General features: G+C 36.6%; 1 protein-coding gene across 3 annotated transcripts in view; it reads right to left on the bottom strand.

The window, feature by feature from the left end:
* Positions 1-1,165: 1,165 nt before the first annotated feature.
* The window catches only part of FAM114A1 (family with sequence similarity 114 member A1), a 38,132-nt gene continuing 22,025 nt past the window's right edge, over positions 1,166-17,272 (bottom strand). For 2 of the 3 annotated variants that reach the window (XM_075024459.1, XM_075024466.1), the window contains exons 9-14: positions 13,278-13,363; positions 11,964-12,131; positions 10,556-10,695; positions 8,613-8,685; positions 5,869-5,922; positions 1,166-4,294 (exon numbers count right to left, since the gene is read on the bottom strand). In XM_075024459.1, the coding sequence (XP_074880560.1) occupies positions 4,193-4,294; positions 5,869-5,922; positions 8,613-8,685; positions 10,556-10,695; positions 11,964-12,131; positions 13,278-13,363 (623 nt within the window). In that variant the 3' untranslated portion in view covers positions 1,166-4,192. The remainder of the gene's footprint in view (positions 4,295-5,868; positions 5,923-8,612; positions 8,686-10,555; positions 10,696-11,963; positions 12,132-13,277; positions 13,364-17,272) is intronic. The other variant, XM_075024460.1, reaches the window with a different exon arrangement.

The raw sequence follows: 17,272 nt of genomic DNA, 5'->3' as shown, positions 1-17,272 counted from the left end.
TTTTAATTCTAAAACTGCACACCATCAATATTATGAATGCTGAAACAGGAGTCAGAGCATGGAAAATGTACACTAAAAGCAGCTTCAGCAACAAAGGTTCACCTGAGACAGAAAAAGTGTTTGAAGTCCAGAGGGCTTTCCAGTCAGCCCGTAGGAATTTCAAAGTAGGTCAGACTGGCTGATGGTGTCATGTTAAGCTGTGCTCTGAGATGGTTTTAAAAAGAACTCAGGAAAAGTCCTTTTCTACTCTTTACATTCTTTTGAGACTAACAGAAAGGACAGGGCTGTCATCTGAAATAGAACTGGAATGTCTCAAAGATAATCCTATGAGCTGGGTGACTGCTTCTGTGATAAAAACACTTCCGTGAATCAGAAAAAAGGTGAAAATCTGTATTTGTTGCTCAAAATACTGTGGCATTTCAGACTCATTAAAGTTGTTATGAATCCTAACTGGTGGGTGACACTGGAAACATAATTAAAAATCATCTCAACTTGTAATGACTGTGGTTTTGTATTATATGATTGAGGCACATTTCAGAGGAAGACATTAACAGCTTCAGTGCATGATCTGAGCAGCATGAAAAAAGTGGAAGAGACAGTTCTTTTGTTTAGCTGTCTCAAGCAATGGATGCCGGTGTGTATGAGCAAATCATGGGGAAAAGATGTTTACACACTAATAGACTATACCCTAAAAAGCAGAAAACAACTTACAGCTTGCTTTGTTTTCTTTGTCTAAAAAAAAAAAAAAGGCAGCAAATACCTTTAATATACAAATACAGAAATGACTTGTCTAATTTACTTCTAGCTCATCCTTCAGTGATGACCTGTAATAATGGATCATCGGCAAGGTTGTAGGTATGCAGACATTGTTTTAGGTTTCATCTTGATAAATTTTTTAACTTAGTGAGTGCAAAAGCCTGCCTCCTTTGCCTCTGCATAAAAAGGTGTGCCAAGGCACACTCAGCATACTGACCTGGAAAAAGGTGGTGATGAAACAAAGAACGCTCTTCCTTAAAAGTTTAAGGCAACATCCGTTTTTGGCAGACTCTCAGTAAAATCACACTCATCATTCCAAAGGTAATTCGCAAAATCAGAAAGTGAAAGACTTCACTGAGTACATCCTCCCAACAGATTATTCTTCAAAACATTCTTTTTCAGTATACTGTCGCAGTTCAATATCTCAAATGATTTATTTGACTGATGGAAAAATACAAACCAGCGTGACCAAAATATTCTGGTTACATCCACATAGTACTTTTCTACTGAAATATTATTTACCTGAAATTGATTTAAAGATATAACATTCAGTTTTCCTAGGACAAGATGATTGCATCTGAGATCAGATGGAGTATCCCTATGCTCATATTCTGCCCTACTTCCCTTCCCACATTGTATGGATGTAAATATTTCAAGTCGCCACATTATTTTTTATAGCTTCTTTTACTTCACTGTAAGGTACTTTATTCAATACCTGCATAATTTAAGCAAGACAGTGAAACCTCCAGTAAGGAATATCTCAGACAAGCAATCTTTGTCTTAAGAACACCCCTCAACGATTTCAAACATTATTGCCTGAGGCTTCTAATACTATATTGTTCAGCCTCTGCTAAAAGGCACCACTGTCAGTCAACACATTTTTCTGACAGGTTTAACACTACATATTCTGCACTGCATTTCAGAGGAAAAAAAAGATCTGTATGAAAAAGTAACTAAATTCATTTATGTCTGAAAACATTAACTCGGCACAGGAACAATATGAAACAGCTATTGCTATGTTCTATGACTCATTTGGCATTAACACGGATTTGGCATTTTACAGATACCTGACACAGAGCTGTACTCCAATGTGGACAGAAAGGTTTCTTGATGAAAAATAATGACCGAATTAAAGTAAGAATAAATCCAGGATGTAATGATTGATAGGTGAAAACACTAGACTTTTCTTGACAGTCTTTGTTTGAAAAATAAACAAGCTTTTAACCAGGTATTATATTCTGCTTGCCAGCATAGAACAACAGAAAAAACTGCTTTAAACAAATAGGCCTTTTTACAAGCTACTGAATGCTTTCACTGGTGTCCAGATCTTTAAAACTGGAAACTGCTCACGATCAAGTATATGGAGCAAGTACACGGTCCTCAGTCATCCGCACTGAGGAGTTGTTCTGCTGGGTCAAAGTGCGTATACAAGAATGACACCTGGTCAAGTAAGTACAAGCGTGTGTCTCTTCTGGCAGCCAGATAGGACTGGTAGAGAAGAGTCCGCTTATTCCCCTCAAAGTGTAGAAGCCAGAGATGGAATGTTTTGCATCAACTGAACATTATTTTGTAATGCACTTTTGAAATGACGCTTTCAGAAATAAAGCAATGCCAGACAAAAGTGTCGTGGATGTAACGGTTGGTGGGAGCTGTATCCTACCTTTGGGCTAGTGAGCCTGCTTACTGCTTGCATTTTCCTGTGTCCTGCTTTCTCCCATGTTGAGGTAATGTTAGCTGTGCAATAGGGCGTAAATAGCAATGAATGTCAAGCTTTGCTTGCCTTTTCAGCTGCCAAGCAGCTTTCTTATTTTTGTTCACATTGCTGTAAGTTTTGTTTTTACATTCTGTGCAAGTGGACTTGAAGACTGTACCACTTCTACTTACCCAGAAAGGTATGTCAAATCTAAAGACAGAGAATTCACAATGTGTGTGACAGCTGAACAGGGACCACAATAGTGTAAGAAAGACACAAACACACCTTTCTGTCCTCTCTTATTTGGACTTGAAAAAGTTACCATGTACAAAGCAGATACATGGTTTCTCTTTTCTAAAAAACAGGATAGTATTTCCTCATGCTCTATTTCATTATTTTTATGATGTATGAACTATGCTTCTATGATTACACATATTCAGATGTCAACTACAATTCAAAAGCAGTTAATACAATTCATGAGTATCAAGAAGAAAAAATACAAAATAGCTGGAAGAAATGTAATAAACAATGAAAACCCAGGAGAACAGGCTACATAAAATATTGGAAGGTTCTTCCTGTCTACAAGGTAAACTAGCCTAAACAAATCCTGAGGTTCACAGCTCAGGATTTTAAGCTAAGGATATGGACAAATTATCATGGTTGCTAGTGTTATTATGAAACGTCATTCCTGCTGCTCAGTTATGGTCTGTCTAGCTACTGCCTCAGAGAAAAGGTGATTGCTCTGATATGTGACCTCCCCACCCAAAGCAATTCTCTCATAACTTCTTTCCACAACTTCTTTTCTATGCCTCAGAACTGTATTTCTGTATTGTCAGTATTAGTAACTCCATTTGATAAAAAGGCTCATAATGTTTAAAGCCCAAATGAAACCCCAAAGTGCTAACCTGGGTAACTCATCTGAGAGTAGATTATTTTGGAGGTGTTTCAATTGCCAAACAAAAGGGAAATTTTCTATTCCTTGCATATTAAAAAGATTAATTTGGCCTGCAATGTTGTTCAGCTGTTGGAATTAAGAAATAGACATAAATTAATATAAAACTATGGGTCAGCAAACACAGAGCTTTACCCGTACTCTTAACTGGCTCAGAAAATTTCTTTTCAGTATAATTCATAATGCATAAACTCCATAATTTTCATTTAGTTATGTTAATACCTACTACTGTACAACTCTTTCAACACAAAGTGTTATGTAAGTGGTACATATTATTATGATGTTATTTGCTACACTAAATAATATTTAACAAGCACAACACTGATAATTTTTTCATGTTGGCTAAAATTAAATATTGAAACCAACTTTTGAAATATAAATTTTTAACTGACAGTTAGGAGGCAAACAATAGAAATGGTCATTTGGGCTGAAATGTTTTTAAAAAAATTACATTCTAATTTGCTTCATACTTCGTCTACAACTGAAAGGGTAACATTTAGAATCCGTATTTAAGTCAATGCTAATATCAATAAACTTCAGTTTAAATTAATGCAAAGGATATGCTCTAATGGAAAAGAAATTACTCACTTTGCTAACTACTGCTAAAGTCTAAAAGTCTGGAAGAGTTTTAAAATGTTGTTCAATATTGTATGTGCAAAACCGCGTTTAGTGTCTTCAAAGGACTCTAAGTGGCCAGACATCTCTCATACCATCTCTGCTATCTGCGTACATTAAAGACATTAGGTCTGTAGTTTCTGTTAAGCCCAGTGGTGACAACTGCTGGGAAACTGTCACTCTTGTGCTTTCAAACAACTGGTCTGGATATGTGAAATTTGTAGAACTGGAAGCAATAGCTGGAAAGCATCCTGAATATAAGTAGTACTGTTGCAACCCTAATGGGGAGAGAAAACATGGTTCATCAGTATAGCTGTCATGTATTTCAGGAATTACATTTTACTTTTTAAATACACTTTACTTTTTTTACATCTGCATCATGTTATATTAGCATATATATTCACACAAGATTTCACAATCTGTAGATAACAAAAATGATGAATTACAACAGTTTCAGGCTAACAAGGATAGCCTGAATCACTATAAAAAAATCTGATTTCCCCTCAGTTTGAACTCTTGGACAGTTTTGTTTGTAACGTGAGTAGAATAAAATGCCACGGTGTTCAGAAGTAGATTTGACTTTTAAAATACAAACCAGCTAGTCTTTCCATCAACAGAACTAATTTTGAATTTGCTGTAGGTGGAAGAAGTGTCACTGAAATTAGCAATTTGAATTATTACAATGGTTTTAACATGTAGTACTATTTTTGGAATTTCTAATACTGAACGGTATAGCAGCTTTTAATTCTCCATGAACCTAGGCTGTACTAATGCATATTTGTATACAAATACAGGATTTAAGAGGTACAAAACCTTGTACTCCATAATTCTGGACATTCCCAGATTTTGCAATATCTGGAGCACAGAAAGATATGTCAGCTATAACAGCAAATTTACCCTATAACAAAAGGAACCATATAGTAACCTTTACTATGGCTCTATTCAACTTTCCATTATTATTGTTAAAGATATTGTTAATTCAGTGCAAAATTGCTTATTGTAAAACAATCTTTTCCTCATTTTTAAGGGAACACAGCTATTAGATACAGAATGACAATTTGTAGTCACTACTATATGTTTATTTATGTTTAAAGAGAAGTGTGATCTAATTAGCAGAGTTACAAGAATTCATGTTGCAGATAGTACACATTTTAGTACTTTATGAGCATATTACTCCCTCTTGACCTCTTCTTGGTAAAAATGAGGCACATTTTACTCACTGTGCTTTTCTGATGAAGAATAGCTCATGTTGTTTAAAAGAAGAGGTCACTCATAGATCATGGTGTCTAATAAATCACTCACAAACATTTTGGTGATGTCTGACACATGGTTATCCATGTGCTGACCAAGCCTGCTGCTAGACTGTGAATATTTGTAGAAATCTAAATGCCCATGGATGGGAAGCACTGTAGCATACCTGCAACTCAATTTTAAAGAAAAGAATAGTCTGAAACTATTTGTGAATCAGAAATACTTTACAGTATTTGGGTAATGGAACAGTAATAATAGACTTAGCCTGGGCAACTTGTGAATAGGTTACAAAAAGGGCTAAACAGCACATTGCAAACTGTCTGCTGTGCTCTGACCAATACAGCAGCAGAATTTAGGAGCTGGCCAGTCTCACTTCAGTCATACAGTTCTTAAGAATCCTCAGGAAATGCAATATTACTACTGCAGTATTTGTGGGAGAGGCTGAACACAGAAATGAGAGGTTTATGAGCTGGCACTGAACAGCCAGAATGATACTGTCATTACTTTTTATATAGTTCTTTCTTCAGACATAAATGCGATTGTTTCATTTCAAAATCATTTTACTAGAACATTTCCTAATGTGAAAAAAGTGGAAGCTTACCTCTAATAGCACACGGTTGATGATGGGGTTAAGAACCTCTGCCTTCATACTGCTCTGTAAACCAGAAAATCGAATGAAATGCCAGGACAAGAAATACATTTAACAAAAATATACTGATATCTGAAAAGTGTTTTTATGAATTCTATAAAGGTCTTGCTTCACCTTGATTCTTATTCAGACTGTTTATCACAGTATTCCTGATAACTTTGTCTACATTTCATACACACTTCAGTAGACCCTATGTATTTCTGTCACTGAGTACAATGAGCTAAGACAGGACCTGGGTTTTACTTTTTCATAAATTCATATACCAGAGTTTCAAATTGCCTGGTTTCCTATGGACGTGAGATTTATGTGACGACATTGTCTGTCCATCTGTCAGTCAGTGTCCCCCAAATTTTTTAACGCCTTGCTCATTTTCAAGGAAACAAGAAGGAAAAATACAGGTCAGAAGGAAAATTCAGTTCTTAGAAGTTTCACAAATGTCTGTGGTTAGGAGGAAATGAAAGGCCCAGATTAGCTCCCTTACAGAAGAAAAAACAGGTGAAACTTGGATCCCCAAACTGGAGGCAGCATATGTTGAGCTGGACAATGCAGGCTGGCCAGTAAACATTGCTCAGCACGCGTAGCATTTCCACCAGATAGGAATAAAGATGGGTACAATGAGTAGCGACACTACTAGAGGCTAGAAAACCAAGATTCATCAGCTCCTCTGCTTTCTAAAATGGCAAAAGTTCTTTCCTTTTTTTATTCCCACTGTTCTTTGCATTGTGTTTTTTTTGAATGACAGTAACCTCCAGCAAGAGTTGCTTGCTTTCAATACTGAACGGTGGACTTCTTTAGAACAAAGGAAACACAATACTGATTAATTTAACTGAAGGGTTTCCACTTACAACCTTGTAGCCTTCATATTACAGATTTAAAGAAACATGAAACACCTTAATTTTAGTTTGGAGAAAGATGGCAGAACAAAGGCAAGATGGTTAGAGAAAAGAAGAGCAATTTTACTGTCAGTTACTAGAAAATCCATTACAAAGTGCACTGTTTAGTTGATTTGTCAATAAACTGAAACAGATAGAGAGCAGTATCAATTAAATACTATTGATTGTATGAATCAATAAGTTAAAGTTTGAAAGAAATCTTGCATAGCAAGCAAAGCTGTTATTTCTTACTTCTGCACTACTGCTCACTCAGAAACATCACCAACATTACAGACTATGTGTATAGCCAGCATTACAACCAATGTCTGAATTATACAGATAGAACTACAGGGATGGCACTATGTTTGAAAAAACCAGTATTTTCTGTTCTAAGCCATTTCTCAGTTTCCCAGGAGTTAATGGACTTTGCAGGATAGTGGAATATGTTTGTGAGCCCGGCAGGTTAAGGAGGAAGTTGAACCACTGGGACATGCAGGGGGATGTAGATTTTCTACAGTCCTGTGTGACAGGCGCTCCTTAATTTCCTACTGATTATGGTGAGCAGAAGGCCCACATCTTCCTCCAAAAGCTTACATGGATGGGACACCACATAAAGATCACCAGGCTGCCCTAGTAAAATTCTCTTCTAGAGAGTATTTTGGCAATGGGAAGTGTCTTTCTGCTCAATTTCTTATGTGTCCACACAAATGTCCACAAAAGCAATCTGGTCCTAAAAACTGAGTACAGAGTTGATAAGAAAAAACCTAGTGCAATGCTTATGAAAGCTTTACTTTCCAATTTTCTGATCTGGGCCAGCTTAATATTTCATGTGCAATTTATTTTTATATGTCTGTGCATGTATTTATTGCAAGTGGCACACAAAGATATGCTAAACTACAATCCCAAAATGCAAAATAAGCAGTTTCTCCCAGAGTAATGGGAAGGAATGTAAATTATTCAGAATAAAAGCAACCCCATAAATCATGTTCTCTACAAATAACTCTGAAAAAACTGCTCAGAGATGTGCTGGAAGAGCTCATGGGAGAACTGGGAAAATTTCCTTTGATGTACATTCATGTTTTCATGGAGTAATCAGGAGAGCCAGAGTGTGTTCTTCTCTGACGTTTACAGAACAACTTCAGCAACAGCGCAATTTTTGCCTCTGGATCCTGCTAGAATACTCAGATGTCAGTCATCTTTGAAACACCTTGAAAAGCAGGATACTATTTCTAGCAAAGATGTTCATGGATAAATGGATGTTCCTAAATGGAATATTTTGAGATACAAGACAGAGTGATTTTTTTAAAGACGGACAACCAAACAGATTTTCTAATCTCCTAAACCTTTTAAAAACATAGTGACCCTAGGCCAGGGGATTTAGCAAAGCCTAAGAAGAGAGCTCGTGAAACTATCTTAAGGTACTGGAAGTGTTATCTGGTAATGACTTTTACACAAATACATTCAAAAGGGATAGGCTGAGTAGGAGAAGAGAATATCATCAAGCTGTGGGACCTCAAATGTGGGGCCCTTTCAGCATGAGAAGATAAGAAGTGCTATGTGGTAATCAGGAAAAATGGGAAATGGTATCTAGAAAGAGAGATTTTTAGAAGGCAAGGGAGACATTGCAGTCTATCAAGCCTTATAAACTTGCTCTGCAACAGGGAATCTCCTGTAAAAATGCTCTGTGCTGTTGATCTGAGGAAAGAAGTGCTCTCTTTGCTGGTACCTCATGTAAAGCCACTGGACTTGGGTAATAATTTCTGTTTCAAGAAGTTAACTATGTTTAAAAAAGCCCAAATGCTATAGAAAATGCTGTTATCTTACCCCAGCTGCTGTTAAAGAATCAGAAAACTTCTTTGATAAAGATGAAACTTCATTGCACATGGCACTTGTTAAACTGGTTTAAAAAAAAGAGACAAATATAAAAATACATTCTCGTCCTGTCAACGGATAAAACCCCTATGACCGTCCCAAGCACACACTTCATCTTAGAAGCCAAGAATGTTCTTAAGGCAATTTTGCTTCTAGTAATTTTTTAAATATTTTGGGGTAGATTTTGTTCATGGTATAGTTTTTATATTCCTCCACTGATGTCACGGTTTAACCCCAGCCAGCAACTAAGCACCACGCAGCCGCTCACTCACTTCACCACCCCCCACCCCTGCAGTGGGATGGGGGAGAAAATTGAGAAAAGAAGTAAACCTCATGGCTTGAGATAAGAACAGTTTAATAGAACAGAAAAGAAGAAACTAATAATGATAATGATAATGATAACACTAATAAAATGACAACAGTGATAATAAAAGGATCGGAATATACAAATAATGCACAATGCAATTGCTCACCACCTGCCAATAGACGCCCAGTTAGTCCCTGAGCGGCGATCCTCCCGCCCCCACTTCCCCCAGTTTATATATTAGATGTGACGTCACACAGTATGGAATACCCTTTGGCCACTTTCGGTCAGCTGTCCTGGCTGTGTCCTCTCCCAACTTCTTGTGCCCCTCCAGCCTTCTCGCTGGCTGGGCATGGGAAGCTGAAAAATCCTTGGCTTTAGACTAAACATTACTTAGCAACAACTGAAAACATCAGTGTTACCAACATTCTTCTCATACCTAACTCAAAAACACAGCACTGTACCAGCTACTAGGACGACAATTAACTCTATCCCAGCTGAAACCAGGACAACTGAAAAATCCATTGCTGACTACAGCAGCAAAATGATGTCTTGTTGGCTCAAATGCTAGTCTTTTTTGGTAGGGCAATGTTTCAATTTTTTTCAATGCTAAACTTCTGATGATTGCAGCAACACAACTTCTAGAAATACTGGTAGAAATAAATCAAACTTTAATGAGGACAGTGAGACGTTTCCTATCTAAGCAATAAAACATCTACTCTGTACTAAAAGAGGAAGTACCCTTGTGGTTAAAATACAAGAGAACAAGGAGATCTGGTTCTATTCCTAGATCTTTCACTGTTTTGCTAAACATTCACAAGTGCATCATATAGAATCTCATCCTGCAAGGTGCACCATACCTTAGCTCTAATTCTGAAAAATACTTGTTCAAGTACTTTGTTTTAGACTGAAGTGTTCCTATGGACTTTGCCATTGTTACTAGCACTCCTAAGGATAAACACTTGCTTTAATACTTTACTTACTTAGGACTCAAGTGCTTACAACATTTTAACGTCAAAACCCACTGGAATCAGTAGAATTGATTACTACAGAGAGCTTGAGATCTGAATTTTGAGTCCCACTAGATAAACTGGCTTCTTAATTTATGTATGTTTCGTCATGGTTTACTATGAAGTTGCTGACAAATGTGGTCTTATAGTTTAGAACTACAGATTGATTTTTGTATATTTTTGGCAGGTAAACACCAGATAATGAAACTCTATTGGCCAATAGTAAGACTGCATTATGCACTCCAAAAGCAAATTCTGTATGTGCTAGCACAGTATCTTTTGCAGAGTGAACAGGAAATGCAACCCAAATGAACATGTACATTCACTTGCTGAAGCAGAAACAACTTTCAGCCTGTGAATAAGTCATATTTTTGTAAACATACATATGTTAGCCATATCAAAAAAATGACAGGTAGCCTATGTAACTTGATTACATGAGAAAATATAGACCAGGACCCCTAAAGCCAATGCCGTTTGTTGATCCATGAAATTACTGTGCCTTCAAGTGCCAAAAGCTGAACGGAACTTCATGAGTTTTAAGCAAATGTCAAATGTTCAAATATGAAGTACATAATACTCACTTTGTCAGTACTTTTGCTTGATCTTGAGCTGTTTTTTCTACTTCCTGCCCATGCAGAATTAATTCTGCTACCTTATGAAGCTGTTCAATACAACGAGCAGTTACCTCAGCCAGACTTTCAATGGACATCATGTAGATTTCCTTAAATTAAAAACAGGGAATAATATAATCAGTAAAACAACACTGATAAATATACATATAGATATATACATACAAAAGAATTTGAAACATAGGAGCCCTCGCTGCCCCAGTTGGAAATTCCACCACATACATAGTGAGGTAATATCAGCCATAATGTCATCCTCACAAACAATACTGGAAAATGAAATATCCACAGATTATAAAATACAGACCTTATACTTATCCTGAAAAATTAGTAAGAGCAAGTCTACCATTTATTTGGATGGGAACTAGGTCAGGCTCTCAGATTTCCTAACATAGCACTTTTAAACCTAGTTCTAACAAATACAAAGATCCCTTAACTCTAGAAGAAGTCATAATTACTTTCATATGGAGCCAAAAGTATTGTCATCCCTCAGAGGAATCTCCAGAGTAGAAATGGGTAATATTCCCAATAAAAAAGTGGCTTTTATCAGCAATGATAAAAAATTCTGTCTAGCACTATGGCATTACAGCTTTCACAAGCTGATGCCAGCTGGAAATCTGCAATCGCATAAAAATCTGTAATATATATATACCGTGTAACTCTGTCCCCTTCTTTGGAGCTTTTTTGTAAGGAAACGTGACAGATAATTTCTTTATTAGAATTAATTCGAAAAGTCTTGACAAAGATACCAACAACATTTAATATTGTTATAACTTGGCATAAAACATTCAATCACAATTAACCTTATCAACAAGAAGGGTTGTCTAAACAGACACAATACTTTTAGCCTTAAGAGCTATCTTTCATAAAGGGAGTGAACACTTGGGAGTTGGCTAAATAATATTTCTGTTTTGTCTGTTTGTGATTTATACAGTTTAAGAGTTTAAGTAAAGTTTGAGAATTTTTTCCAGGTATTGTCACTGGAAGAAAGAGATGCCAAGGAATGCTGAGATATGACTTTCAATGTGCTACTGACATTACACCACAGAATCCCTCAGCTCACTGTATGTTGTGTAACGCAACACACAAAAACATAGATATAGAAAAATAAAAACAATGTGATAGGCAGAGGACCTGCTACTTTGATATTTACTTCTGGGAACAGACTAACAGTAAAAATATTTATGTAAGTTAGTTTCCTATTGGGTCTACAGTGAATAGTTATACAGTAATACTTCTTAATACTTCCATGAGTTTAAAAGATAAGGACAACATATAAAACCAACACACAAAGATAAAGAAGTAATCTTATCAAAGTATGACAACTTGTTTAATGAAACTTGTCCTCGAAAAGCTATCTTACCTCCACAGTTTTGTTTTTATCTACTTCTGTTTTATCACTGTCAATTTTATCCTCTTTTTCAGTCTTTTCTTCACCAGGTTCTCCAGGTTTTTCTTTTAGCTTCTCTTCTATGTCTACTGGGGTGGAAAAACTGGCTTTTTCCAGCCATTCATGAGCTTTTTTCCTAGCCTGTCAAAGAAAGAACCCAACCCCAAAGTTCAGGTCAAAAAGGGAATATCAAATGATGTTCCTGAACAGTAATTAACAATACATTTAATTACTTCCCTTTTACATTCAGAAGTTTAAACATATCAAGCTTCTACATGGCATTTAGTCAAGTGTGTATTTAAGAAACTGTAGGGAAAAGCATTTCTGACTGCATAAAGATGGATCAGCCAGGGATAATTCCTCTACAGGTATGATATTCCTAACCAACACAGAGAGTTGACATTAATACCAAAGTTACTAATATTTCAGCTTTATGAAGTACCTTTCAAAAGAATTTACACAGAAATAATTTTCCTAAATAAAAAAGATAAGAAGGTGGTATAAAAAAATAAAAAAAAAATATGGGACAGGTAAGAGAGATGTACTAAATTCTTAAAGGAAAAATAAATAGAAAATCACTGTATCTTCAGCTGCCTTCCCAGGCATGAAAGTAGGTCAAAAGTGGAAAAGCCTTGAAGTTTTATACAACTTCAGACTACTGTTATGGTTAGTAGGAAACTTATGATGTCTCTTTTTTAACATGAAGTCAAATTAAAATGTTAAGACCTAAGCCTAAGCTACTTATCCATAGTCTATCTTTGTAGCTAGAGATAAACATTCATGTGAGCCTAAGATCAGCAGGTGAATCACCTTTAAAGGGGCCTGATGGTACAAATGTGACTAGTGATGTGACTAGCTTCTAGCCATCTAACTTTTAGATGATTGAAGCTAGATGAGATAAATCCAAAACTTGGCTAAGAAGGTCTGGAGAAGTCCCTCAGAAGAATAAACATGATGAGCAAGAAAAAGAATTCTGAACCTGACCTTTGTTCCCAGCACATAAGACCAAATCTACTGTGCTCGTGAACTCTGTTCTGCTGAGACATCCCTGGTTCAAGGCTTTCTAACATGGCCCATTGTGCGAGCTAGTCATTGCAACTGTATTGACTTACTAATCTCACTTCTTCTAAGAAAGCTATTCTGTATTTATCCTTTTACTCCCGCCCTCCTGTACTTTGCTTTCTGAACTGTCTGAACTGAGCTAGGTACTGCTCTGTGTCAGATTTCAGAACAAAGCCCTCCCTCTTTGTCCAATAAACAGAGAGCAGCTCACCAACAGGTGCTAACCTTGTTAAGTTTGTCAGGAGTAGCAGCAACGTGCAATTCAAACAGCAGTTCAGTAAGCATGCTGACAAACTCCTCTCCCATATCTGCTGCAAGAAAAAACAAGACAATTTTTTATTAGGGTTTTCACTATAATATTTTACACAGTCAAATACATCCACTCAAATAGTTTCCCCAAGAACTCTAGCACTTGAGAAACAGTGACAGTGATACAAGAAAGGGGTGTGTGGGTGTGTGCGTGTATATGCTCAAATAAAGACGAGAACAAGCAACAGATACCTGTACAACCAGATATGCTAGCCAGACACTTCCAACTTCTCTTTCCACCCCATTCTAAATTCCACTAAGTTTCACAAAAACAGGTACAAGGAGAAGAAGTTGCACGATCCCTAGTTATCTGACAAAAATACAAGACCCACAAAATAACCAAAGAAGAGATACTAACCTATTCTTTCAAACTGAAAAATAAAAACTGCAGCAGGGCCAGATACAAATAAGTTTCAGAGGAAAATTACTGGAAAATGTTCTCTCTTGCTCTGTCTGCAAACCACAGCTAAGAGGTGTGTTTTCTTTCTATTTTAAGACTGAGCTTTGCTTAAATGAAGAATGTTTTCTGTTCTGCTTTGGAGTAATGAGCCTTAAAGAATCTGCACTTCCATTTCACAAGATTAATGAGCAAAGATAAATATCACTAGTATTCAAACTTCATTTTTATTGTATATATTCCTTTGACTACTTGCAGTTGCCATATTCTAACATGCTCTAAGTTCCTAAAAGTTGGTATTTTGGTTGGTTCTGTTCACCTGCACTTACTGAGTTTGGAATCTTCATTAACGCTTCCTGGTGGAATATACAAAATCCATTTTTTTTAGCCTGATGACACTAAAATGTCAAATTCCCATACTGAGCCTGATAAAAGTCCAGCTACTTCAAAAATGAATTTCTTGTCTTGCTGTATTCCCACTTTTTTTATTAATTTATTAGCTAGGGCCAGTTTTTCTATTTTATGCAAATCTTTAATACTGGGCTTAAAAGCTGAGGGACATTACTCTCCAATGACTTTGGGGATTTTGATAGAACTGTTTACAGTCTACAGTACCTTGCAACATGCGCAAAGGTGGTGGAATCTAACACTCGTATTATACTTTCCTAGAGCAAAGGACATCTAACCATTGCTTCTAAAGATAGTGCCCATCTTTGGTGCTATAAAATAAATTAGTATTTAGCATGAAGAACTCTTCACCCACAATGACCAAGAGATTGAGCTTTGCTCTTAACAGCAGGGGAACAAGTCAAGAAGATTGTATTCTGGCAGGCCAAAAAGATGCACAGAGTTAATTTAATTGCTGCCCTTATCAGTAAATTTTGGCAATAGGATTTTCAGGTTTTGCAATACAGCACCTCTTGGATACACTGAATTCACTTGTTCTTAAAATGATGCCAAATTGTTTTATGAACTGCTGAAAACTGATAAGCAGTTCACTGGATCAAAGCAAAATTACCAAAATTGTTGATAACTGGCATATTCAATTCAATACTCACTTTGGTTACTGTCTCCCTTAACCTCACATATGAATTTTTTGGTGTTAATGGCTTTCAAAATGTAGGTAAAGCTACTTTTTCAGATATTCTCCTCTCATTATTTCATAAACAACTGAAAGGAAAAGAAGCTGCAGTGAAAAATACATGAAAGGACTGCATAATCAAAGTGAGAGGAAACATTAGAGAAGGGTATGCATTTGGCTTTCTCCTACTTGTGTAAGAAAATATCTTTTCCTTTTCTTTCTTTTCATATTGATTTTGCACCTATCTGATTGTTAAGCAAAGACACAAAAAACCGATTCCAGTTTCAAAGTTGCCGAGAACAAAGCCTAGCCCAAATCCTTTCCCAAAACAGTCCTCCAAAGATCATCGCACTAATTTCTCCTTGCGTAGGATGGAAAGTGTTTACGGTAGAAACTAAAAGCAGCACTAACATGTCTGAATGAGATCCTGAGAGTATTGGGTAAGACAGGATCCTGAGAGTTTACATAAAACAAACGGCTGGCCACTCTTTTCAAACACTCGAATGCAAAGTACTGGTTTTCCTCCCAGTTAGTCTTTTTTTTGCTGAGTATATATAGCACTGACAAATGACACCATATAAATAAGATGATTTTGATGATGAGAAAGTGGTAACAAATTAGCAGTAAGTGGTAACTAACTTGTTTTCAAATACTGCTCAGTGGCTTGATAAGATTTAACATTTTCAAATACCATTAGTTAATCTCTGTCTTTTGTAGGGGGGTGGCTTCCTTAGGAAGAAACCACAAGTTTTATTGAGCTGGGAAGCACAAATCAAAATCCTACTGAAGGCAAGTTAGGTGTAGTTTTAAACTGTTTAGCAAGCAGGATTAGAACTCAAAATTCTTCCACAGAATTTAACATAGCCTGCTACCTCTTGCTAGATAGCTAACTTAAGTAAAAATAGGTAATTCTTTACAAAAAATACACTATTAGAAGAGCATATGGCTCACTGACTTGATTTTATAAGTGTAAAACCTATTAATGTGCTTATCAGAGGGTTAATTGTATTAACTGGCTTGAGCTAAGAACACAAACTAGAAGGAAGCCTTCTCTTCACGGCAAGACATGAGCTGCATTTAAGCCCGATCAGCAAACCTGTTGTTAAATTTTACTGTCTTTTATCTATACGTAATTATTAATTATGCCACAGAAAGATGCTTAAGGTCCCAACAAGTCATTTCAGGTAAACAATTCCAGTTTAAAAAAAAACCCAACAAATCCCAAACAATTCAAACCTAGACCCTAAAAGATCAAGTGTGCTCCCAGAAGGATACATATCGATGCCCCCCAGAAAATATAACCAGAATACTAAGCATAGTCAATAGCAAGTCACTGGAATCCAACTTAAATTATGTAAAGATTGGCAAACTAAAGTATCAATAAAACACTAAACTGTTCAAAAGAACTGTGCTCCATGAGGGGAAAAGGATGTGCAAATCACATAGAACACTACATGGAAAGGTGCTGGATATTGTTTTTATCTAAATATGGCAGACAATTGTCATGTAAAGGCCTATTAATGCAACTCTTTAAGTTTTACTAGGTTTTATGCATTTGCTGCATAAATGCACTTAATAAAAACACTTAAGATTCTATGCATTAAGAAATTCAGGAAAACATCTGTCTTCCCTGACTCAGGAGGATCGTAAGAAGCCTTCATTCACTCCAACAAGATTTTAATGAAGATAACGCAGTTTTGTGACTGGGAAAGGTACCCAGACTAGGACACTGTCTAGAAGGGACATGTCAAAGCACTATACAGTGTTAAGAGCACTATCAATGCAGTGTTGCATGTACTATGGATTATGGGTGACAGGCTGAAGAAAGAAGTAAAGGCCACATGTCCCAGGTTAGGAGCCTGACCACAGAATTGTAGGCTCAGCCCTAACAGCTACTTTGAAAAGTGATTAACCTTTCTATTCTTTTTGTGTCCTCCAGTGGAATTAAAATTTATCCAACTTAATACTAATAAATGAAATTGATCTTTAGTTCAAGTATTAATAAATCTTGAGCCTGCTTGCACTAAAGGATGTGAGTCATTTTGAACTGCAGCCTGAAGTAACACCCATTCAGCTGTAAGGTGGAGAGAACACATGTGTGGTTATTATTTCCGCTGTCAGAGAGGAGGATATGTTTCACTGCTGACTGGTTTGCTTTTGCAGGGGAAAACCTGCAGCACACTCTGATTTGGTCTTTTTGGGTTTTTTTTAAGGTGCTCATTGCCTTGGTCCCAGCCTATTTAAAAAGCCAGCGAATGTTTCAAGGAGCATGATCAGCAGCTGTGCCTCACTGAAAAAACAGAACTTCTGACTACCAGAGAAAACATCACTTTGTGCTTTTCCTGGGGGCTAGTTTCAAAGCAAGGAACTATTTCCCACAGAAATTAAGGAATGAATCCTTGCTCTTAAGCAGGTAATACACTTTCTTGACTT

This window comes from Buteo buteo, chromosome 1 (assembly GCF_964188355.1).
Source record: "Buteo buteo chromosome 1, bButBut1.hap1.1, whole genome shotgun sequence".
NCBI classification, from domain to species: domain Eukaryota; kingdom Metazoa; phylum Chordata; class Aves; order Accipitriformes; family Accipitridae; genus Buteo; species Buteo buteo.
Note: the sequence above shows the minus strand (reverse complement) of the source record. Positions and strands in the feature narration are given on the sequence as shown.